General features: G+C 40.8%; 1 protein-coding gene across 1 annotated transcript in view; it reads right to left on the bottom strand.

Moving 5' to 3' along the window:
- Window positions 1-675: 675 nt before the first annotated feature.
- The window catches only part of LOC311221114 (protein unc-13 homolog B-like), a gene marked incomplete at its 5' end in the record, with an annotated part of 215635 nt that continues 190595 nt past the window's right edge, over window positions 676-25715 (bottom strand). The window contains 7 exons of the mRNA XM_084304904.1: window positions 676-2936; window positions 4204-4363; window positions 5487-5579; window positions 10886-11033; window positions 11389-11469; window positions 15877-15933; window positions 23235-23358. Of these exons, the coding sequence (XP_084161030.1) occupies window positions 2651-2936; window positions 4204-4363; window positions 5487-5579; window positions 10886-11033; window positions 11389-11469; window positions 15877-15933; window positions 23235-23358 (949 nt within the window). The 3' untranslated portion in view covers window positions 676-2650. The remainder of the gene's footprint in view (window positions 2937-4203; window positions 4364-5486; window positions 5580-10885; window positions 11034-11388; window positions 11470-15876; window positions 15934-23234; window positions 23359-25715) is intronic.

Below are 25715 nucleotides of genomic sequence, written 5' to 3'. Positions count from 1 at the left end.
CAGCTCTATTAAAAGTAGCCAAACCTTTTGCCCTGCCCAGGCCTCTTCCCCCTGGATACAGATAGTGCTTGTCCTTTGAATAGCTCTTTATTGATTCCTCTCCACTGCACTGCTCCCTGAAGCAGTGACTGGTGAACATACCAATGAGTTGGAAATTTGTGTCCATCTAACTGTATTGAAGTAGGGCTTTGAAGTTGTGCTTTAAACAGCATATCACGTGCTATACCATCAAACTCAGTGACTTCCCCCCATGATGAAGCTAGAAACAGAAATGCAGCTACATGCTGGACCATTAGGTAGCTGAGTTACTTGTAGTCACATTGCTAAGCATGCTACCCAAGGAAAAGATCTCAGAACACAAAAATTGAGGCCTGCATCATTATGAAATATCAATCGCAGAGTTATTTGAGCTTGTCTGCTTGAAATTGGCAGCATCCCCAAAAAATGAGAGGGAGTAATTTACTTGACAACAAGAAGGTTTATTCTTTCATCTCATCAACATCATCTACACAGTATTAATGCTCATATCAGGCTGAAAGCTACGAATCAAATTCGGTATACATTATTTTTCTTCACGTGTTATCTGTAAAGTACTGTACTGCCTGCCTGAGTCTTTCCATTTAGCACCGTCAGGAGGCTACCTGAGTACAAAGGAAACTTGACTTAAAGGCAAGAAAGTAAAACAAAAGGAAATAAGTTATTCTCTATGCTTTCCTGCGATTTCTCAGTGCTCTATCAGAAGCCACAAACTTGAGGAAAAGATGTCAAAGACAGAGGCACTCCACCATGGAGAAAGAGGGAATTGTCTAGCTCATACCCCATGCTGGGCATCTACAGTACTAAAGAAAAAACTATATACTAAATGAGAGTAATTTGCAAAGATGCAGTAGCGATTCTAACCTACATGATTTAGCAAATCCAATTACAGTTACACTTCAATAGACAACTCCAAATGCTGCTAAAAGAGTTTATTAAAGACTGTACTAACAGTTCTTGTAACAATGGCACATACAGCGATTCAAAATCATGACAAATAGCGTGAAGTTTTGAAGAGCATTATTATAAATACACCATGGACAAGAACAAAGCAGATGTTCAGTCTCTGAACTCTATGAAGCAGGCCCATGAAATACAGTAGTCATATCATACAGCTGTACAAGTGTCAGAGAAAATAGAAAATAAAATACAAAAAAAGTCATTCAATACGCAGTCCTTAATTTATTGACAGTTTACAGTACTTTATGGGCAAGGACTGGCTCATTCCAGCTACACTTTGCAGAGTACAAGGGCAGCTGGAAATAGCAAAAATCCCCATCAGAGAGAAAAAAATAATAAAAAAACATACGTCAGTTACAATCACTACTCCGAACCTTCCTTTTTATGAAATTTCAGCCAGAAATTCTGACATCCCTGCAATCAGAACAGTGTTTCATTTTTCAAGAAAACAAAACCAGGATGCTTCTTCAAGATAGTGCAAAAATATTTTCAATGGTATCATTAAATCACAGACAATCAACGTGGATCAGCCGCGGCATGGCCAACAGCAGCTTCAAGATCAGAACCAAATTGACTTGCTGCCCCTTCACCAGCACTCAAGAGTGAGTGCTTGCAGAGGGAGAATGTATTGTTCTCTCCCACACAAGCCATCATGTCTGGTTTCATAGTGAGGAATGGTCTCAGCTACTTAAGGTAACAAAATGCTACAGGAAAATTGCAAGTATTAAATTATTAAAAAAAAAACAACAACAACAAAATACACACAACTAACGAAAGAATATTGAAGTGGAAAAAGAATACAGCAGCCATATTATTTGTCATGGCTCTAATGTTGTTCCCTTCCTTACCACGTCAGTCACAGTAGTCAAAGTATGACTTGTGGAGTTCAGCAGCTTACAGCACCCCCATGGTGATGCAGGATCCCCAGCAGCACACAGGGATTTATATTCTCCAAGACACACCATTTAGATCCAATGGCAGGGCAGCTACAGTCTGCTCCTCATGTGTTGTCTTAGCAGCTTTTTGCTCTAAGACCTTAAGCCTCTCTGCACTTGTTCAGTGATGCCCATGCTCACAGCAGCACATCCGTGGTCATAAATTTATTTGGGGTACATCTTCAGAGAAATTTGCTGCTGCTGTTTTAAGCAGACACCGAGGTGTCACATTGAGACACTGGTGTAATATCTGTGCAAGAACATTCTTTGGCAGCTCCACAGTGCATAAATTTAATGCTTTGCCAAGACCCCAAATCGTTCTTCTTCTCCCAATTTCCATACAGTTGGTTTGTTTCATAGTGTGATTATGTAGAGCCTTTTTAACATCTGCCAGCTTCAGAGGATAAAATCACAGTGCTGCATATCAACAAAACCCAGCATACCCAGCCTGCAATATAAAATAATTTATATACACAAAGCAGAATTTGCATCTTAAATAAGAAGAGATTGTCTCATTCTCTATGGTGTTTTACCCAGCTACTAAAAAATAAATAATTCACATCAGATTGATGGATTGTTTCCTGTACAGCACACGTGCGCTATCAGAGCTGACAAAGACAACATGAAAAAACCTTTTGTAATTAGTAAAAGAGAATTGTTGAACACTTGCACATATTGGCACAAGGCAGAAGAGAAAAGGGAACATTACACAGCTGAGCTCAGGTGCCTTCCTCTGTGGAACGGGACTCAGATTTCAACTTCACAAATTCCCTGGCAACCTCATCATTGGTTCTTTGAGAGAGGATCCTCAGGACTGTAAGTCCAGTCTCATCCATGTGAATCCTGCGCCCAAGAGGGCACCAGCAAGCACAGCTTCCTTTGTCCACTATATCTCTGAGCTGCATTACTGCTATCCCCAGTACTCGATCCTCTCGAGCAAAGCAGTAGTCCTTCACACAGACTTGGAGCTCGTAAGCGTCAGGGCCATCTTCATTCCCCAGTATGCTGAAAAACATACATGAGTTTACTTATAGCTTCTCAGAATATATCAATACCTTTAAAACAAACAAACAAACAAGAAGTCAGCAGCTGAGTAGAGTGCTAGATGAGTTCTACAAAACTCCAGACAGAGAAGTAAAACATATGGTATATGCATATTTTCGTTGTTTCGCTGTTGATAAAGACAACCTGGCTATTTAAAGAGAGAAAAGAAACGACCCTTTCCAACTTGCCTTTGCATACGTGTGTGTGTTAAACTGTGAAATGAACAGAGCAGAGAACATTAAAGCCATGCTAATAGATTTTCAACTCTGACAACTTTAAACAGTTCTGCTTCTGCTAAGTATTGCTTCATTTCAGTAATTAATATTTTAATTAGATGAAGTCTTTGTTAAAGATTCAAAACCTTTCATTAAAGCAACAGCTAATAGAAATACATCCCCAACCTTTTTGATGTTTCTAAAGCTAAAAGGCAAAGAAAAAAAGGCACAAAGATCTCTTCATTTGGAGGAAGCCTGCCTTTTCCCACATCAAACGAAAATTATGTGGCCGGTCCCTCTCCCCTGAGAAATTTACAGTCTTTTTGCTGGTCACCTCTTCTCTTATTCTGAGACTCACAGAGTGTTTGAGGGTGGAAGGGACCTCTGGAGATCAGCTGGTCCAATTCCCCCGCTCAAGCAGGGTCCCCTAGACTTACTCATTTTTACTGTACAGCTGGACGAAGACTAGTTTGTAGCTCCTTTTGTTGAGCCTTCCAAGAAGGAAGATGTTTTTGTAATAATGAAAGCCAAATAAGAAGAGATCAATACTCAGCGTTGAGAAAGGCTGCAACTGCTACCAGATCCAAGGGCTGTAACCTTGGAAACAAAGATGCACAAGTTCACAGAGCATGTCCCACAAGTCAAGTTGGGATAAAAAACACACATAGAGAATAAAAAACAAAATGCATAATGAACTTTTAGCCTCAACTCTATCAACAACAGATACAAAGCTCATTAAAATAATGTAGCATGGTCAAATATGCTGACAGCGCACAACGCTTTTCTGAAAGTGGCCGAAAGACTGCTTGTAAAGAACAAATATCACATCCCACCCACAGCAAAAACTCCCATAATCTAGCTTTTCCTGCCAAGACACCAAACACTGGGCCAAGCTGCTGGTTCAAGTGCTCCTTTGGGTCCTGAGCAGATTGTTTGTGGACACTGGAAAAAACTAACCGTCCTCTGCATCTAAACTTGCCAGATCAGATCCTCAGGCTATTTTTCACACTTACAAGTGAAAAGTTTCATTGTATTTGGGAGCCCAGTTGTTGCTCTTTGACTTTGTTGTGAACTTCCTCTTCTTGTCACTTTGATGGGGCCCAATCATGGTGATTTCGACGAAGGGACGGAACATGCCAGATGTCTGCCACTTCAGGTCGTTGGCTGCCACAACTGGAAAAGAGAGTCACAACCTGCTTTAGAATAAAAGCTCATTTGTTCCCATTGCTCCGGACATCTTTCCGATCTGATGTCCTTCCAGTTCTTTGTTTCAGAGGATCAAGTCCAACCCAAAACATGCAAGCCTCCCAACACATTATGGGCGGGATTATTCTGTAGTACAAATATGCGTTTGTTGTTTATTTTTTTTTTCTTCATTTGTTTTGTTTTATTTTTTACTCCTCTGTAAGTTCTGTAAAGGGAATCTAACGCTTGGGACATCACATTGCTCTTGCCATATGCAGAGTCAAGAAAAACAGGTATTCATGCAGCACTGCCAGTTCAGTGCTTAACTCTAGATCGACTGTGGAGTGAGAAAAAACAGGGCATTTTGGGGGCTGATTCTGAAGTCTGTTGAAAAGAAAAATGAGACCGCAGGTAAGACAAACAAAGCATACGAGCTGTGGGTGGTTTCAGAAACCACAATTATTAGCTCTTTATTTCTCATTCTCTCTCAGGTCATTGCAGGAAAACACTGAAACATAGAAAATAGCTGTAAAAGTCAGCTTTTTCATTGCAGTATAGATTTATCCAGGAGAAGGAGGCCTGGAGAGCTGTTTATATATATCTTTAGAGGAAATTAAAGTAGTTAAATATGCTGTATTCATGCAAAGGAGATGAAGGAGGAAGAGGAAGCCTGAGATGAATCATTGCTTTGGTTATTTTCAGAGCAGCAGTTTGGGGATCAACTTGGCCTTCAGGGTGGAGGAGAGGAGACACTGAACTCTTCCTGGCTCTGTGATTTCTTGGTTTACACTGAGCAATTTTGCAACATCACTCTGTCATGCTGCTGTGTTCTCTGCAGCACAAGCTAAACTGTGGGGTCTGGTGAGAGCCATCATCTGATTTTTGTTTACTTCATGTATCGTTGCCAATAAACAATGGAACTGTACATTGCCATGTCATTCACTGGCCTGGACAAGCTCATTTACTGTTCCTCTACATGTTTCTTATGTGAAACTGAAAAACAATTTTGGATTTACATCCTGCAAACTCACACAGAAATATAATGACTTCCAACTGGAAATTTGCCTTGATCCAATAACAGAGCCCAAGCACAACACATGCTTTGTCCTACCTTTCACTGTGACCTTGTGTTCACCAGTTCCAGGATGGGTATACAGGTCGATCTGTATGGACACTTCTCCCACAGGATCATCTACACCAGAGCCTGTTGAAGAAAATGGACACCCCCCATGCATGCACAGATTATTGCTTATTGGCATCCATCTTTGCCATGTGGCCTCAGCAGACAATAGCATTTTCACAGGACACCTTCCATAGCTGGCTTTTCAGTGAGCCCTGATAATATAACATCAATGCAATTAACAACAGGCTTGCATGCCCAACAAGCATAAACACTAACTTTTTTTTTTTGCACTTCACCATAAGAATGACATCCTGTTGAGAATACCAGTAAGAATTTAAAAAGAATTTAAGCTACCTAAAACTTGACAATGGACCCTCAGAGAAAAATGATTTTTCCAGAGGTTCCTTCCAAGCAATTATAAATGCATGCAGGCATTCCAGTGGTGTGCATCAGCATTCCCACCAGCTCATGGAAGTAAGGACACAAATTAAAAAATATAAACCACAACAAAAAAAACATAGAAGTAGTTTAGGGAACAAAATAAAGAGACAGATATATTAGTGATTTGCACTGAGCCATAGTGCAGTCTCACCCTCCAATAACGTCTCCATGCTGTACATCAGATCAAAGCTGTCATCCTGACTGCCCCCACCTGTTTCCCTTCAGAAGATAATGAGAATCCCTTAACTGTTGTTAGAAAGAAGCACCCAACTTGCATACTCATTTCTCTTCATCAGATAGGCAGGGAGAAAACGAAATGTAGTTTTCAAAGAGGAAAATGTAACGTAATAACAGCAGGAGAACATCACATGAACCTTACAATTCCTGTATGATGATGTTTTCAACATTTTCACTTTTAACCGTAATTATCATGCAATATGGGGAAATGACATTTATCTGGTTAGGAAAATCAAGATGTCATGTAAATTACAGAAGACTGCTTTGCAAAATGAAAATTAAGTTCTTTGATAAGATACTGAGATTGATTTTACTCTCTCTTTGATAACTGTCAGATCTAAGGTTGACAATTAGCAATGCAGTTGTAATTGGGATACCTACAGGGTAATTGGATACCTAAGAAGAGCAGCGTTATTTTGTTAATTTTGAGGCTGAGATGCATTATGAAGTGAAAGAATGGGTGTGTTTGATTGAAATTCAAGATAAGGAGCTTGAAAGATATCATTAAACAAACATTTTGATTAGATAGATCTAACATGTCAACTTTTACAAGAACAGTCTGCAGGCAGCAAAAACATTCATTTAAGAAAACAGGAGGTTGAGAGCTAATCTGTGCAATTCTCTGAAGAGAATTACTTGGCACAGAAGAACTGTAGGCAGTGAAAGTCACATTAATATAGGAGTAAAAGTATCTGTGCAAACATAACAATCTCAATTCATCATCTTAGGGGTAGGTTCTCATTCCTGACCTGAGCCCAATAGACAGCCTGTAGGCTGCAACATTTGTACATCATCTTGAATGTACTGTTTTATCTTCACTCAGTAGTGATGTGTTCCCTCTTTTCTGTATCTAAGTATAGAGCTTTAAAATCGGTAGGCTTAATTATTGACCTGACCCATCTGATGGTGCAGCAGTATATATATATATACACATATATATATATATATGCATAACAACTTTATCAGGTTAAGCAATCTAATAAACATCAGCTGCCAAACACAGAGACTTTCATTTTACTGATCTTTAGTGGAATGAATGTGTTATGAATGAGACTGATGCTTCAGAGGAGTCTCAGCAGAACTATCCCATTATCCTTGAGGGAGACAAAATTTAGATTGTTTTTTTTTTTTTTTTTTTTCTTCTACCTTCACTCTCATTTTTTTACACCAAGAGCTTGTTCTATTAACTGATATGTTTACAGAGACAACAAAGCTACTTAATAAATATCTGTAAACAGCCAGTGAAAATATTCTGATCACGTACAACTGTATTCATACACATGCTTGCACATTTAGTGGCAAGCAGATTTAAATCTAAACATGAAAGCTTCATTGGTGGTGTGATACTGGAAGGTGAAACTGCAGAACTGAGCTCGTGCAATGTCTTACAAACATATTTCACCTAAAACAACAAAAAGACTTAAGAGAGCAGAAAATAAATTGAGAGATGAAACACAACAAGACTTAATTTAGGGTTCTCTTAAACACCCAGACTTTTGGCTACCTTTCAAGACAGATGGTTCAAGCTCGGCCCCAGGTTTGAATGCATATCGTACATTACCACGTATTACAGTAGCCCAGCTCTGCAGACTATAAGCATGCAAGTCTAAGACTTGAAATAGCAATTCACAGCAATAAAGGGTAGGAAAACAAGTCCATAGCATCTCTCAAAATACAATCCATTTTCAAGACAGCTTTCACATCCCGTAAATAAATCTCAAGCTTTAGGACAGGCTCTCAGGCAGGGTACAGACTCCCACACCGTGCAACCCATGGCTCTGTCTGTGGGATGCAAGCATTCTGTGAAAGTTCACTTCTACAGGGAGCTACAGGGAATGGGTCTCTGGAAAAGGTTTCTGAGCACGGGCAAGATGACTTCAAAAGCAAGGCAGTTGGCTAATGTTGTTATGGTAACAACATTAGTCTCGAACATACCCTTATCAGGAAGAACGTCCTCATTAGCGGTAAACCTAATACCTTTCCCATCATGCACTAAGACATGAATTCAAAAGGCAAGAAGCAAGCAGGACAGAGAGAGAAGAGTGTGAATTACAATGCAATTAGTGGCGTCACTTAAACAAATGCAAGACAAATATTCTAGCTCTTAACAGACAAAATATCCTCTTAGATCTGCTGTACCAGCCCCAAGTCTGCAAGTAAGGGATTGTCTGGGATAAAACAATAACAGAATCTGTGCTGGCATAACTCAACGGCAAGCTCTGATCCAACTTTGCGGAACAAATGTTTAACAGCATTGTGCCACAGATGCCTGCTCAGTAAGATAGATAACTCACAAACTGGAAGGTGCAACTATTGAGCGATGGAGTAGGAGAGGCAAACATTCAGCATTTAAACAGCTTTGCATGCAGCTATTTCCTCACGTAGGCTTGCAGGAAGCTTGACTTAGGCAAAGGGAAAACATCAGTCAGAAAGAGCTCTATAAAGCAAATGTCAGCTGAAAATACTCGTGCTGTCTATTCTGTCCCTCCAATGCATGTGCAGATCTGCATATCTCTTAAACTGTTCTATCAACTGTGGTTACTCAGAAGTTTATGCAAGTAACATCCTTTTCTAGCCCCAATCGCAGGAGCAAGTCATGCATTTCTCAGAGATACCCCATTGCTGACATTACAGATATTAGGTGGTGTAGCTCCAGTCCTTTGTTCCCCAAACAGGGCCCCAAACTCTCAAGCCTAGTAATGTAGATGATGCTGATTTGGACCAGCTCACTGGCTCACCATGCCCAGTACCTGTCCCTCAAAATAGATCAGACAAGCCACAAATGTCATCAGTCAGCTGTGTGACATAACTGGTAGCTTTGTAATACATGCATCTTATATACCAAAACTAGAGCTTATTCTTTCTAAGATTCTTTAAAAAAAAAATAAAACAAACGCACACTCTTCTGTAGCAACTCTGTACACTCCTACTGCTCTCAGATTACACTCATTTCTCTTTGTATAGCTGCTAAACGCTTGCCCTTACTGCAGTTTTACCGTCAATTTCATGTACTACATGAAACTGCTTTGTCATACTAGCTTCAAATTTGCCACTTTCCAGCTTCAACAGAGCATCTTCTTCCTCTGACTTTAAACACCCATAACTCTAGAATGGAGCATAGAACAGCAGTGCTGCACATATCCTTACATCCCAGCTCATCATGTCAATGTAATACAACCTAGTTAAAAAACTAGCTTCAATTCGTGGTCTGAGCATATCAGGGGAAGTATTTGCCATAGAACAGCAAAGATTGAAAATGCATGGTGTACACAAGCTCCCAGTTAAGAAGTATTTTGTGTAACTAATAAGCAACAGGAAGACCCTGGAGTCCCTTGTTGTTGTAGTAGTCTTTGACCTGTCTGGCCACTGGATGTCATCATTGCTCTGCTGGGACGCAGTTATAGGACATTTCTCTCAAATGCAACACTGACTTGTAAGTTAACTTCTGCAGTTTAATGCAGTATGCTTCAACTTAAGCAAGTATATATTTATGCTGATGAAGGCAAGGATGACTCAGTTCCTAAAAAATACACTCAACAACTTTTCACTTTAAAACAAGCCTTGTATCTAAGAATTCACAGTGCTTTCTCCACTGGTTGAGGAATAGCAATACCAAGCAGTCTCACTCACACACCAGGGAAGTGTGTGTTGGCTAGGGAGTGCTTTCCCCTTGATTTCAGGGCTTAGTGCATCAATACCCTGGCAGAGTTTGTATGATCTGTGGGGTCATCAGCTCGCATAGGCTCGGGAGGATTGAAGGAAACACTATCCCCCAAACAAAAAGATTGCAGAAAGACACCCTCCATGGAGTTTTATTTTTGTTGCTGAGATGTAATAGCCCAATGCTTCTATCTATACAGCCTGAAAACTTAGATCATTTTCAGTTTTGACCTAACTTATATTATGTATCTGTCCCCTTTTCCCTGAGATTCACAGGCAGCCAGTGGAGGACCCTGATTGTAGGTTAAACTATTCTCTACAATGGTCTGGAGACACTTCTATGAAAGCAATGGAAGATGAAGGCAATTAACTATTTACCACTTCTCAGTCAATGAAATAGCACCATTATTGTGACTTCTCAGAGAAAAACAAAGGACTCCAGTGACCCATCCCAGCAGCATACTAAAATGTTGTGGTGCCTTGCAATCATCCAGCTAGTATACATCCTGTACTGACTGCAAACAAAAAGCCAGTGCTGTCCTTACTCCTGTAAGAGACTCTTCCCTTTACAGGCAGCATGTAGCTCTGACTCATCACATTGCTGTCAATCAGCATTAGTCAAAACCACATGTGCTACTGGCAACTGGCTTGTGACATAGGCACCAAATAGTTTCTGCAGTGATGTCTTGCTGAAATGGTCTCTCACACCACCGCCTAAGTCTCAGTACAGTAACTTCACATCTCACTTTGTCTAAGCCACCCACCCACATTAATTCATGAAACGTGACTGTTACATGAGAACTGCAGAAAAAAAAAAAGACCACAAACCCCCTCAGGACTTGTTTCACATATTTCTGTTCTCTCAAAATGTAGATGTTGAGGAGGAAATAACCCATTTTCCCTCTTTACTAGTTTCAAAAGCTCTGAGCTGTCACATTTCCAGAAATCTTACTGCCAAAAGCATTCTACAAACTGGCAGCACAAGACAGAGCACAGGCAAACAGAGCAGATAGCTCCATTCAACTTTGTCAACAACACAGAAGTCTCACCCTGAGCTGTCTGAGTCTGGACAAAGGTTTTGATGAGAGTGTCTGTGGTCTGAGTGTAGAGAGAGAGAGCATAGCGCAGTGATTGCAGGTCCGGACTCTTCTCCAAGAAAGTTTTCTTCAGACCATTCCCACCAGCATGGAAATATTGCTAAAAGTAAAAAAGAAACAGGAAAAATACTGAGGAAGAATCACAATGAGCAACCAATATTTACAGTCCACAGTATGCACAGACGGGGAAGGGCAAAATTCACAACACAGTTTCTGTACTTGAAGCCCAGCTCTTGGCAGACCAGCTGATACCAACTGCTAATGGCTTTCCTATTCCAAAATTCTTAAACTTAAGTATGCTGACTACCTACCTGTTGTTACACCTAGTGTCTTACTAGCTGTAACAACAGCAGCAGACTCCTGCCATCTCCTAAACTGGGACAGGCACTATCCTCCCAAAGAGCACTGGGTATGTGGAGCAAGGGAATGACAAAGAAAGAAGTGGGATCACTTACTTTGATAGTATCCAGTGCTAGATCCAAAACTGCACACTGCTTTGGAGTGAGACTCCTAGTTTCTTCTCTCACCATATGATCCTGCAAACAATCATTATAATTGGTATTAGTATTCCATCAGACACTAAAGGAAAAGGAGTTCCCAGTATCACCTCTTTCTCTGGATTCATGCTGTGGCTACTTAACGGAATCTCAGAATTGTTCATTATGGCTTAACTTGAAAATAAACACACTTGTAGGCAGAGAAAAATAAAGAAAAGAATGTATAAAGATAAGAGATTGATTTCAAAATCAGTTTGTCTCTAAGAAAATACAAACAGCAGTCTACTTGCTACCCCTGCCATTTTACAGCATCCACAATAAAACTCTCAAAACACCCCCCAAAGCAAGTAATTCTGAGAATCAGATATTAGGCAAAGTTGTTAGATGCTTTTTGTGGATTTTATTTCTTCCATCTACAAAGGTCAATACTTTATCATATCACTACTGTAAAGGGAGCAAAACAAACAAGCAATATGGTTTAGAAAATTACTTTGCTAAAAGAAAAAGTTGTCTCTTTGGGAAGAAATTCCCTTCTCTGCAGTAGGCGTATATCCCTGTTAGGTTCCTACCTGGCTATCATACTTTGGTATTTCACTAAGCTCTTCTCTGATGCTTAGCCTAGGTCTCAGAGAACCCCTGAACATTTTAGGAAGTGAAAGCTTTGGACAAACCCAGATTCTAACTATTTGGTCTGCTGGAGGATCAGATCAGGTGGCTGCAGCCTGGATATTGAGGCATTCTTGAAAAATACGCAGGCAAATCAGGCAAAGGCTTCTTATCCCTGCTTTGATATGAGATACTTCCCAGGAGATATGTCCACTGAATAGTCTCTGAGCACAGCAAGCCCAGTGTGAGGCATCGTGTGTGTTTCACACTGATAAGCCTGCTGGCCATCTTGCAGCCTAGTGATTCCTCACATCGCATGGTGGTGTTCCCATTCATTTCCACCATGCTCTGTCCCCTGCAGCCTGATGGAGATGGGGCTTACTGCAGTCTAGGAGCAGCACTAGGCACATGCAATGCTTTTCAGACATCAAGCTAGCACCTTTGCATGGGGCTGCATTAAACTACACAGAAGATGCTGCTCGAGTCAGCACTACTTCAGACAAGTTTGCTTTCTTGAGAAGCAGAGATGCCTCAACATGCCTTTCTCCTATTCAGACTGGTCCTGGCCTGGGAAGCTACAAGCAGCAGCTGCACATTTGGTAAGATGCAAAGCACCTTCTGTTGCAACAAGCAGGGAGCAAGAGCTCTCCTCCCTCTTCTTCATGAACTGGGAGTAATTCAATTGAAGATGATGTGGCTTCACACTTCGGTACACAGAGGGTAAAACATTCTTTCTCTGTCTGACAGTCAGATAAAGCGCACAATCAGCCAGTGCCCAAGGCCACTTCACGGGAGAGGCCTATTTTGTCAGGGTAACTGTGCCCCCAAGGCAGAAGGGCTTTCATGTCTGTTGAAATAAATTTCTTGGTCTGCATGCCAGATTACCCATTCTGCAAGAGAAACCAGGTGGTCAGCATATTTCTCTTAAACATCTAAATAGCTCACTCACTCCTGCTCTGAGTGGTCACACAGCCTGTGTCCGTGGTGTTGCTGCATAGCAAGACACCATTGCTTTCCAGAGAGTTTCCCGGTGTCATTTACTTCAACACATTGTGTAAAAATACCCCCGAGACTGGACTGGTAATACTTGCACCTACACACAGAAGAGCCCACGACTGTCATTCCCCTGTGTACGTGCCCTCTGCTCATCCCACACTGTTCCTATAAAGGACTGTACAGTGTGCTACCTTGCAGTTTCCAGATTGCAAGCCACAAATATTTACATCAATTCATTACGTAACTGCAAGTGGAAGTCATCAAAATCTTTTCCTGGTCTCTCACATTCATCTTCGTATTCTACACAGGTACTCTCAGAAAAATCTGCACAGTTGGAGCTCGGCTGGTTACCCTCGGGGCAGTACAAAGGAGAAGAGGCTGCTGCTCCCTGCTCCAGCTTCTGGCTCTGCAGGGCAGGCAGCAGGAGCAGACTGTTTGCACTAAAGCAAACCAAGCAGAAGGAGCTTGATAATAAATGGGAGGCAGATATCTGGCACCAAGGTGCTAGTTTTATGGTTGGTTTTCCAAGCATTTTAAAATGCACTGGGAAATTGATTTGTCATCAGGACAAGAGCCTGTGCTCATCAGGTCTGTCAGGTTCAGTTTTCAGCTGAGTTACCTGATTCACTAGCGCTCTTTTCCTACCATTCTATTTCAGACAAATAAAGGCTTCAAATCCATGTTGTAATTTTCCCAGGCTTTTAGTGAAATGCACAGGAGAGGGGCTCTGAAGAGCTATTTATTCATGCTTTCCCCATTAGCTTGTACATGCCTGTAAAAACAAAAGGACCAAAAAAAACCACCCTTGATGCTTACACAAACCCAAACAATTTACACTCTTGTAACACCCTTACTCTTCTGGAAATTTTTGGACAGTGTCAGTTCACACCATCTGTTTGAGCTAACGGTCCCCAGAATTCAGGTAGTAGAGTGCTTTCACACTTGCATAGAGCTTTGTTGCCACATATAAAATCTTGTGCACCTGTGCTGCTTTCATCCTATATGTGGATATGCAAATAAAGTTTGAAAATACACCAAGGCTTGCCTGATTTCCATGCGTACATGCATTTCTAAAAATGCAGTCCAGAGATAGCAAGGTTAAGCTTTACAGTAACTGAACTGAAGACAAGCTGCTGCTGGGGTTGGCCTTGATCTGACCAGTGCAAATGGAAAAAGGCAAAGCTTCCAACTCATTCCTGGCAAAAGGCACTTTGTATATTTTAAGAAATTCCAGTAAAGAAAGAATAGGGAGGAAGTAAAAGATAACAGTGAATGTCACTGACTAAGTCCGAGAACACAAGAAGTTCACAGGAACTCTCAGTTGTCTGTGTAAACTTGACCTCATGACCTGGGAGGAGTTACAGGGAAAATTCAGAGCTCATCCTTTGAATACAGATGTGCACAATGAGGGCAGGGATGGCTTCTCCTTCAAATGTCAGGTACCCTTTGCTGTTTTTCAAAGGGAAGGGGACACTCACAGAAAGATGGAGTCATAGTTGGAGTCTGTGGTCCAGCTCCCACTCTTCCAGTCTGGTTACAAAGAGCCCCTCTCCCCTTTTCTACCATGGAAGTGACATGAAGCATTGTAAGCACAGGAAACAGAGGAAGTGGTGCAATCCTCTAGAGCCACCATGTCACCAGGGAGGACAGCCTGGCTGTGGGAGTGCACAGGGCCATCACCAGCACTAGTGAAAGATGACAGCTATTCCCCTTGGGAGCCACACTTGAACGGTTTACGTTATGCCATGGTTAACTGTTGTGTTGCAGCCTCAAAATGTAGCTGGAAAAAAGCACGTGCATCTAACAAGACATGTCCAGATCCCTACAAGGACTTCTAATAAGCACTACCTTAAATGAATTGTGTACTGCCCTGAATCATAACTGTGCATGTAAAACATGTCTGCTGGGCAAGGGAAATAGATAGCTATATAAGGACAACTGCAATAAGTGCACAAGACAGAAAATATCATGGGAAGAGATGAACGTCTTCTGAAATTGCACTAATCACTTAGAATAATGCCCTTGGCCATGAGAAACTTTCCCTGATCATCCCCCAAGACAGAGTTCACTTTTGTCGCCATCTTCCTTGCTGCACAATTTGTGCACTGTGACGCTTCTGATTTAGGCCTCTTCTTGCACAACACCTCCTTTGTAGCACAAGTCAAACCACAGTCTGAATGCAAACCAGCAATTTGAATGTTGTAAAGCATCACTATTTTCATACCACTCCTGTCGTGACCAGTGAATTAATGCTTGATTGACTTATGATGAGGTGGCGTGCACTTAGTAATGCTCGTGTCATGCACTGTCACGTCACGCAGTGTCAAAACACATCAACATAGCCTTCATGCTAAATGCCAGCTTGCCTGTAAAGAGAGCCCACGCAGAAGGAATTTACAGACACAGGCTCTGTACCATAAGCAGCAGTTATTTTTGTAACAGTTCTTATAATTCATCAATAGCTAGCACAAGCATCTTTCCGACCAGTATCTTGTTATCAGGATCACATAAGGGACTCCCTTTTATAAAAGGGGATACAGAGGAACTGGCCAGATATCAATATCTCTACTTTTTTCATTTTTAATAGATATACCAAACAGATCACTGTATCTATGGAAGAAATAAACTGCTTTGATGATTAAACCCACAATAAAATTTAGCACTTCATTTCAACACAATACTAATGTTAGCAGAATGCATTTAAAAGCACATTTAATGCATTTAAAAGCAATTCATTATAATTGCATTCAGCCACAGACCACAGGAAGCAAAAGCCATGCTATGCACTACTACACTTCTACAGTTAAACACAAGGGCACAAACACAAGCCATGCATAACAATACCTTCAACTTTGACAAGTGTCCCAGTTCCTTAGCAGCACTGAAAATCAACTGTGTGCCCTATGATTGTAAAAAGTTAGAGAAGAAAGGAGGGAAAAAACATTATACACAACCTTTGCATATTTTTCCTTTCAGCAAGTCAAGTCAGTTCACAGACAGAACTTTACATAACCACTGCAAGGCCAGTCACAACAACTTGTCTCCTTGCCAAATTATTACCTAGTGTAAAACATGGCATTTCTGTATATACCAAATCCAGAGCTGTTTAAAAGCACAGTATCCTGCTAGCTTTCTTCCTCTTGCTTGCAGTGGCCACCTAGCCAGAGGGGATGCACCCTCAAAGAGCTTGCACAGGCTGGGGGTAAAGGCAGCATACTGGCCTTCATCTCCAGGTACTCCTCTAGATTTTAAGTCAAGTCCAAATACACATGAATAAATAAATACTGGGTAAGACTGTCCAAAGCAAAGAACACACAACTGATGACAATCTCTCTGTGGAAGTAGAGAACAATCAACAGGGTAGGAGTAAGCACAGCTCAGGTCAGAAACAATTGGATCTGAGCAGTCTTCAGGTGAGACAATGGTGAATGAAATCCAGTATATATAACAGCATCACTTCTACACATCAAAAGCTTGGCCACGGCTCTTCTTCCCCCACTGTGGCTTATCGATGCTGTATGACCAATGAAGAAACAAAAAGGGACAATAAATCCGTATGACAGAATTTTTTTCTTCAAGCCACTTACACACTAGAATAAAGGATTCTTATTATATATTCTTACAAATACTTTCCCTGTAATGGTTACAACAAAAATATTTTTCCTTTTTCACACCACAGTATTTCTCTCCTGTGTAATACTCCTTTTGCCTGGGGACTTAAGCCCAAAATTAAGTGAGAAGAAAAAAACAACCAATGTAATTTCTCTTGCCTCTCCTCCCAGAGACATTTTATGGGGCGCACTGGAATTTATTTTCTTCCACTTTGCTCTCTTTCATTGATCTACACTTGACTTTTTATTCAAAAAGTCACAACTGTCTATTACTCCACTCGGAATAAAACCCCAGCCTACTGTAATTCTGGCTACGAATTGTTCATCCATCATATTGTGAAACTTTGCTCTCTGCTTCAGCCCTCTACACAAAAAGCTATGGGCTCATCCTACTTAAATGTCACTTCCATTATTGTCTCAGGAAAGCTTTAGGTATGTCAGGGGAGATGTTCTCTCAGATATGATCTTTGGCTCTCCTCACTTGCAATCAGTCATTAGGGGCTAGCAGTAGAAGTAGGTGTAAGTGCCACCACAGGTACCATTAAAAAAGGCATGGGGGATGTCCCAGCTGAATGCCTGAAATAAGATTTCAGGGACAATCAGACACGCTGCTGGGTGGCACTTTCCACCCAGCAGGGTCTTTCTGCTCAGGAAAACACTTGGGAGAAGATACAGATTGTCATCTTTGGGGACTGCTTGTTGGCTCCATAAGGACCACATTTTCCCGAAGGTCTCCAATAAATGCAGTTCTTTCTACAGTCCTCCTTCGCTTTCCTCTACTATCCCTTCTTATCTCAATAGCCTTTCATCCTCCTACTTAACCACAACTGCCTATCAACATTGCTCATCCCCAAATCCCTGAAATGTTAACATGGCAAGATGCGAGACCAGAATTATTATATTGTCCTTTGCCCCTGACTGTGGCACTTAGCTTGTTTTCTTTGCTGCATTCTTCAGTATTTACTCATCTGTTGCCTTTTAACTCAGCACTCTGTGGAGAAGGAACAATGTATTTGCAGAGATGACCCCGTGAACTAGGTCCTACTGCAGAAATCTTTGTTAAGAACATTTTTATATTTTTTCGTTGGATTAAAAGTTAAGATCAGCTCCACTGATGCACTTCCCTGAGTAGAAAAGCATCTTTATACCTGTCACTAGAAGTTGCAGCTATCATTGTACAGAAGAAAAGCAGAGGCAGTTTACAGCTTGTTAGAGTAATAGTGGGAAGACTGAGCTGCTCGAGGGACGCTGGACATCCTTTCCCCATTACAACAGCAATCCAGAAGTGAACTTCTAGATGAGATACTTTTTCTTTAGCTTCTGAAATTGCTCAGACTGAAAGACTCTGTGACCTGAAATCAGATAACATCTTGATTTGCTCTATCCATAACCATTACCTAACCCTCATTGTTCCTCAACCTTTTGTGTCTGAATAGAAATCAATACAGAATGAACATTATTGACTTCATAGATAAACAAAAGCTCTTGAAAACTGATTAAATTCACAACTCTTAAGGGAAAAAAAAAAAAAGCAGGCATAGATAATGCATCTAAAAAGAAAAGCTTATAAAATGAGACTGGGAGCTTCACTTGCTGCCAGTACCTAGTGGACAGTATAAAATATTACAACTCTCTAAATACTGAAAGAGTTTAAAATCTTATGTATTTACAGCAAGCAAATAGGGCAATTATTGAATTCCAGGAGCAACGAAGAGAGATTTCACTGTGAGCCACACCAAATAATCCAAGGGACGTGGATTCAGCCAATGTTTTGGTACCCAACAGTGAATGCTGTCAGATGCACCTGGTGTTCTGTGTGATTGATCATACAGCTTGCTTGACTTACAAGTCTTAAAACATGATTCTCAAGCCTGGTGACCAAGCAGAAAAAAAAAAAAACACTTTTTTTTTTTAAACTAGACTTTGAAAAAATCAAGTGAGCATCCTCAAAACACACTAACATTAATATTTCTTGATTCAGGATCTTCAGCCTTCATTGGACTCCCCCCCCTCCTATATATACATACACACATTTGAACATTAACTAGCCTAGCCACATAGCCTCCCTGCCGCAGGCTTCAAAGGAGGGCAGGTCAGTAACACTGAGCAATACCCAGTGACGTGATACACTTCAAGGAAGAAAGCTGATAACTGCTCTTCAGTTCTTCTTGCCCATTTTTCTAATCCTCATCAATCAGTGCCGATCTCTGTCACTGTGTCTGCAAGGAGAAGTTATTTTACTGTTATATGGAGTTTGTCATCGATGTTGGTAACGCCTGATGAAAATCTGGACAGCTCCTTTCTTTGCCAAGCAGCATTCTTGTAAACAAGATTCTCAAAAAGTTATTTATTCATGGAAAACATTACAAAGCTTTACAGACAGCATTTATTCCAGGGCAGCTCTAGGGAATTAAAACAACTACACTCACATATTGTGTCATTTTGAGAAAAACTGCCCACAATAGAATTAAAATTTTAAGGATTGAAGATGAAGGAAAATTAAGACCTTCCTATAAACTGTTTCTACCTAGGTCTGTGGCAAACACAGCTGAAAAGGGGACAGACTTTGGACAGTGCTGGTTTGCCTGGTTCTTTCCATGACAATAATTATACCTTCCTAAACTTTTTGGAAACATGAAAAACATCTGTAGTCTGCAACATGGAGATATTAAATTCAGTGGTAAAGGTATGAATTTGTTTTTCCCCAGCAAAAGCATTTGGAGAAGGACCATCAGCTGACTCAAGTATAATTGCTAGAAGCCAGAAATGTACTGATTTATATTCCAGGAGACTCAAACTCTTATAGTTTAACTGTTCTACTGCTTAGCTGACAAAGTTAAGAAACAAAAGTCTACTGCAAATCTTTTGAATTGCAGCCCTATTTTGGAAAATGTATTATTATCAGACTTATTATATATCAGACTTATATAAAAAAAGACATATAAAAAACATAAAAAAGACATAAAAAAGACATATCTATAATCAGACTTATTTTCTGAGACACAAAAGTGCAAGGAAGTTTTATGTGGTATTGTACATTCCTTTCTCAAATCTTTTGAATTCATACATTCAACAACAATGGAATCTGATCCTTTATTAGCAGCATTTAAGATAATTCAAAAGAAGTCATCATTTGCTACCATCCATTAAAAATTAGACTTTTTGAATGTGTCATGGTATATTAAACACTGAAAACATAAGCTTAAAAGTGGGAATGAAAAAGGGACAGTAATTTCCTCTAGGTACAGAGATCTGAGCATGTGTACAGTTCACAAACCATTGTTTCAGTGAAGACTAAGAAAACTCTCTCCTCATCACAAAGGCAGTCTTGTAATTTTTTCTTTTTTTAGCCCCCAGCTAGCAAAAGGGAGAGATTTAAACTAACACAAGTTAAGAAAGGTTTCAGAAAACCTCTCACAGACATACTCTCCACTGGAGTATTGCTCTGGATTAGCGTTGCTCGGAGAAAAGCCTAATGAACAGCCCGTTTGGAAGTCACGTGTAAAATCTGTCCGCAGCTTAAACCAAATTTGTTCTTACTCTGGGCCATGTTCTCATTTAGTGAAGAAAAGTCTGATGAGGAGAAAAAAGCACAGCAGGAGCAAGCACAAATGGAGCCTCACATGAATGGCTGCAGTGTACTGTGTGAAGTAAATAAAGGAGAGGCTGTGGAGGAATCGGTTGTACGAGAATTAATCAACTCTTCACTGACCTGGGCAGCCACTGATGAAATACTATAGTCCCATGTTAAGCAGGGAGGGAGAAATAAATATATATATCTAACTCATTAATATCCCCAAGTGCTGTGCACTGAACCCCAAAATAAGGATTCTCAGAGAGCTATGTTTGCATATGCGCTCATCCAAGGCAAAGTGTGTTCAATTAAATGTTGATCTTTACTTAAAACAAGTGAAGCATGAACTGCTCTGTGAATTACTGGAGATCATGTTGCTACTAATCTCACAACACACAGCCAGTCAATACTCAGACAGGTAGCAGCCAGTCATCTGAAAGTTATTAAGGCACCAGCGTCTCATGTCATCAGTATGAGGCCATAAAACTGCCCAAACCCCAATGCATCGTTCACTGGCAGTACCTGACTGCTGTCTCATCTCAGTCCCACCCTACACAAAATCTTCCAGAAGCAGCAGAGAGCAGAAGGGGAAAGTTCAGGTTTTTCTTCCTTGGGTAATGCTGGCTGAACTCATTTATGTGAAATTGACTGTACTGCAGAAAATCTGATATTAAAGCACTGCACAATGACTGAGTCAAGCAAAGTTAGACTTAGTGCAGCATGTAGAGAGCATTCTATGAAGGCAATGAGGGCTACGAAGCTGGTGAAGGGCCTGGACCACAAGTCCTATGAGGAGCGGCTAAGAAAACTGGGGTTGTTTAGTCGTTCAGGGGAGACCTTACTGCTCTCTACAGCTGCCTGAAAGGAAGGTGTGGGGAGCTCAGGGTTGGCCTCTTCTCACAGGTAAATAGCGATAGGACAAGAGGGAATGGCCTCAGGTAGCTCCAGGGGAGGTTCAGGTTGGAAATGAGGAGACATTTCTTCTCAAAAAGAGCAGTCAGGCACTGGGATGGGTTGTCCAGGGAGGTGGTGGAGTCACTGTCCCTGGGGGTGTTCAAGGAAAGGTTGGATGTGGTGCTTAGGGACATGGTTTAGTGGGTGATATTGGTCATAGGGGAATGGTTGGACCAGATGATCCTGGAAGTCTTTTCCAACCCTACTGATTGTATCATTCTATGATTCTACTAGAGTACGCATTCCATGAACACCATCAAAAACACTTCCACATCTCCAGCAAGTTTACACAAAGGAGAGAAATTAAACATTCCAGAAAAGGGACACTTTTCTACCATCAATATCCCCTGCATCTTAAAGGCTGCAGAGAATTTTTAGGAGGGACGCCATCCCACTGTGGTCCATTGAACACTCAGAGGTAGCACCTGGCTTTCTCTTGCTGAGCACAGGGAGGAAAGCCTCCTCACTGTGATATAGTTTATTATACAGCTAAAAATCCGGCCATGAACATTTTATATTATCTCAGAAAACTGAAGGTGCACATCATTACATAAAAAGAGCTTCTCAATTCGAAGCTGAAGTGCTGGCAACATGAAACTATTTGTAAAAAAAAAAAAAATAATAAATTGCTTAGAGCAACATCCTACAGGTTGGAAGAATTGCCTGATCACAGTTCTTGCCTTTTTCATGACACAAACACTGAATCACACTCTGCCTTTAAAACTCAAAACTAGCCACAATAATGCTCAAGCAGCTCCTCCCTGGTTCTCTGAGGCCCTTGATCTAAATGCTTACAATTCTGAAGGGTCATAATAATGCTTCACTTACATGACGCATTTTAGCACCTGACCCCATCAAAAATTACTTTTTACAGCAGTTCAACAAAGGGAAATCATTTTTTTTTCCTCCTTAATGAATTAAAAGGGGAAATAGAAATAATCACTCAAAATCTGAGCTCAGAGCAAGCAATCTTAAGCAAATTGAAACCTCACACTAATTTGGTGCTTAGGAGGCATGACAGCACACTGTCTCAGTGATTCTGTTTAGTTTGTCATTATCAAGGTCAGAGGCAAAGGTCTTCCCTCTCTCAAAGCAAGAAATACCTAGTGCAAATTGCAGGTTAGCATCACTTCTCTATATGCTGCAACCCAAGAAGTCCACTCAAATTATGTAGGCAAGTGCTGAATAGTGAAAACTACTATTGTCCTACCCACAACTGGGATGAAATAAATCAGCATAAATTAGCCACAGACCACAAGTTCACTCCAACATAGATGAAAAGAAGTTCTGGATCATCTCCAGATAATGAGGTTGTAGTCCAAACTTCACGCTGCCTACAACTGAGTGTCATCCCCCAGAGCAGCTGGGCATGCATGACTGACATTTAATCAGTTTCCGTGGTTTCTCAAAAGTAGGAAAGAGGTTAATCTTTCATTGTTAAAAATGTCACTACATTCATGACACACATTCATCCAGCACATCCACACAGCTGAACGATTATATGAAAAAGACTGCCTTTGAAGGCAAACTATCTGGACATGCTTCCAACTCCCCAACACCAGACACACAGAAAGCATGCCAACCCATATTGATGTTAAAACCTTATGGAAGATGTCATTAAAAAGGAAGCCCAAATTAACCACATCTATACAGAACACCTGACCAACACATGACAATAACTAGGCAAAAGTATTTACAGGCATTGATCTAATGCCAAGAAGCCATCACTAACTACCAAATAAGCCCTTAAAACCAGCTTTCTCTAAGGGACTGCAAATCCCTAATCAATGTGATTTGATATACCTGACGGCAACTCCTTTTAGATCATGGATTTTCTTTCTTTCTTTTTTTTTCTTTTTTTCAAAAAAGAGTGTGCTTTCTGTCTTGCAACCCCACTATAAATAGAGCTGCTGTCTTACTTTACTGGATATATTTTTCCATCCTAGAGCAGGCTACATGCAGTCAAATTTACCTGGACAGATGACTCATTAGGCCAAAGAGCTGAGTTACACAGGGAATGGCAACACATTCTGCTATGAGTCAGGTAGGAGAAAATGCTTTACCGTATGGTCTGTAAGAGGAGGCAGCACAATCAGCTTCTCCATGGTATTCATTACCACCCTCCAGAGCTCTTTCAGCACCCGTTTCAACACTGTCTTTTCACACACAGTCGCAAACAGCGTCAGGCTGTAAGAAGAGAGCAGCAAGAACTGAGCAAATTCAAAGAATGCTATTTGCAAGGAAAAAGGAGATGTGTATGGCAGAATCAATGCCCCATCCAAAGCAGCTTCTCATAATGATTGCTTTAAGGGTAAAAAGAAATCTTCCTTTTTCATACAGTATGGTCTTCCTACCTCCTGGGAGTTCTAGTGTTGAAGACCTTTGGATTATCGACATTTCTGATCTCAGTTATTTCTATTGACCTGTGGATTATGGAAGATATCACTAGGTTATGGTGGTTGGGAATACTCCAAATAAGAACAGATACCACTCAGCTGGTTCCATTTAAGATACTTCCCACTGTATGGGGCTTACACAATATACAGGAAAAATTACAAATACAGAATAATGGTTTCATATCTTCAGGGGTTCATTATACTGTTCTTTGCTGAATACCTAAATGAATACTTTGCAGACTGTTATACAGAAGTTCCTGCAAATGCACAGCCTCTGATAGCTGTAGAAGTCCCTATATGCTTCACCTACAGAACCACCTCAAAGCATTTCTTGGACTTGTATCTCGTTGCAATTGCAGTCACCACTGTCCTGGTTATAGCTAGGACAGAGTTGGTTTTCCTCCTAGTAGCTGGTAGGGTGCTATGTTTTGGATTTAGGATGACAAGAATGCTGCTAACATGTTGATGTTTTAATTGTTGCAGAGCAGTGCTTACACCAAGCCAAGGATGTTTCAGCTTCTCACTGTCCTGCCAGCGGGCAGATTAGGGGTACAGCAGGAGCTGGGAGGGGACAGACCCAGGACAGCTGACCCAAACTGGCCAAAGGGGTTTTCCATACCATCTGGCATCATGTTAAACTATATATAGGGGTGGCTAGCTGGGGTGGGGGCGCCAGACTGCTCGGGGTTAGGCTGGGCATCAGTCAGCGGGTGGTGAACAATTGTACTGAGCATCACTTGTTTTGTACATATTATTGTTAATATTATCATTATTATCTGTCCTAATAAACTGTCTTTATCTCAACCCACAGGCTTCAGAGTTTTCTCGTTTCTGTCCCCCATCCCAGAGAGGGAGGGGGGAGGGTGAGCGAACAGCTGTGTGATGTTTAGCTGCCAGCTGGGTTAAACCACAACCACCCATCACATGCCATGTATTTATTCTCTTTTACATAAAGCAAAATACTTTATCTCCCTATTTATTCCTCCTTTATTATTGTACAGGCTACCAAAAGGTCAAGAAACATAAGATTCTTCTTCAAATCCCAACAAGTGTTTTCAATGGCATTTACTAACCACACTGGGAGAGCTATAAAACAGGAATTCTGCAGCCAGTAGCAGTACGCAGATGATAGCCAACTTTTCTACACCGTGTAACATCTTATTTTAGGTGATGTCTCCTACAGTTAGTAAATGAGCAAAATTCAACAGGGACAAGACTGATATGGGTAGGATGCAGGAGGCAATAAAAATGAATTTCCTTCTGTAAAGGAGGAAAGAAAATACTCCAGGCTTGGATTATTATCAAAATGACTTGCTCCATGGTTGTATGAAAAGCCTATAGCATCCCAGGTTCCTACTGATACAAAGGAAGATGGCTTCTGAGGATTATTGAAGGCATGCATGGAAAATGCTCAAATGAGAGGGCTCCTAGATGTAATGATTGCTGCAAAGAGTCACTTACTACATAGTGACTGAAAAGAAAGATGGGATGATCAACAAAAAACAGCAGAAGAAAATTATTTTTTAAGCTTCTAAGCCTTCACATCTCTCACAGCATTGTTTTATTAAGAAAATCTTTGGTCACATCTTTCAAAATAAAGAACTGCTGTGCATCAATGAGAATTTTAACTTCTATAGAGATTAAAAACTATTTCTCTTAGTAGGCCATGGCTTAGCTGAAAAGAATTATGTGCAATTAGCAACAGAAAGTCCCTGAACAGCTGAATCATGTGTTAATGGCAACAGTTAATTAAAGCAATGGATCTGCAGTTCACCTACGCCAAGCTTGACTTGCAGAAAACTTATGTACATCACCTAGTTCAGAAGTTCATTTTCTAGTCAGAATAACACTGGTTATGGCTAGAACACACACTCTTGATATGACTGTGACACTGAGCAGTGCATGTATCAAGTGTGCAAGTATGTTTTGCAGCATGTTTGCTAATTGGCCACAGTACCATATGTATAGGAGAAAACCACAAATTGAATATTTAGAGTTTACCGTATGCCTCAGCCTTCTCCACTACCTGATCAGCAGCGTGTTTGCTGATTGCTATAGCTGCCAGAGGGAGAAAGGGAACAGTGTGAGTTCTGGCAGTGCATGAAGATATGATACATGCCTTGAGAAAAATGCAGATATTGGAAGAAA

The sequence above is a fragment of the Netta rufina genome, assembly GCF_964035555.1.
Source record: "Netta rufina genome assembly, chromosome: Z".
In the NCBI taxonomy this organism is placed as follows: Eukaryota; Metazoa; Chordata; class Aves; order Anseriformes; family Anatidae; genus Netta; species Netta rufina.
Note: the sequence above shows the minus strand (reverse complement) of the source record. Positions and strands in the feature narration are given on the sequence as shown.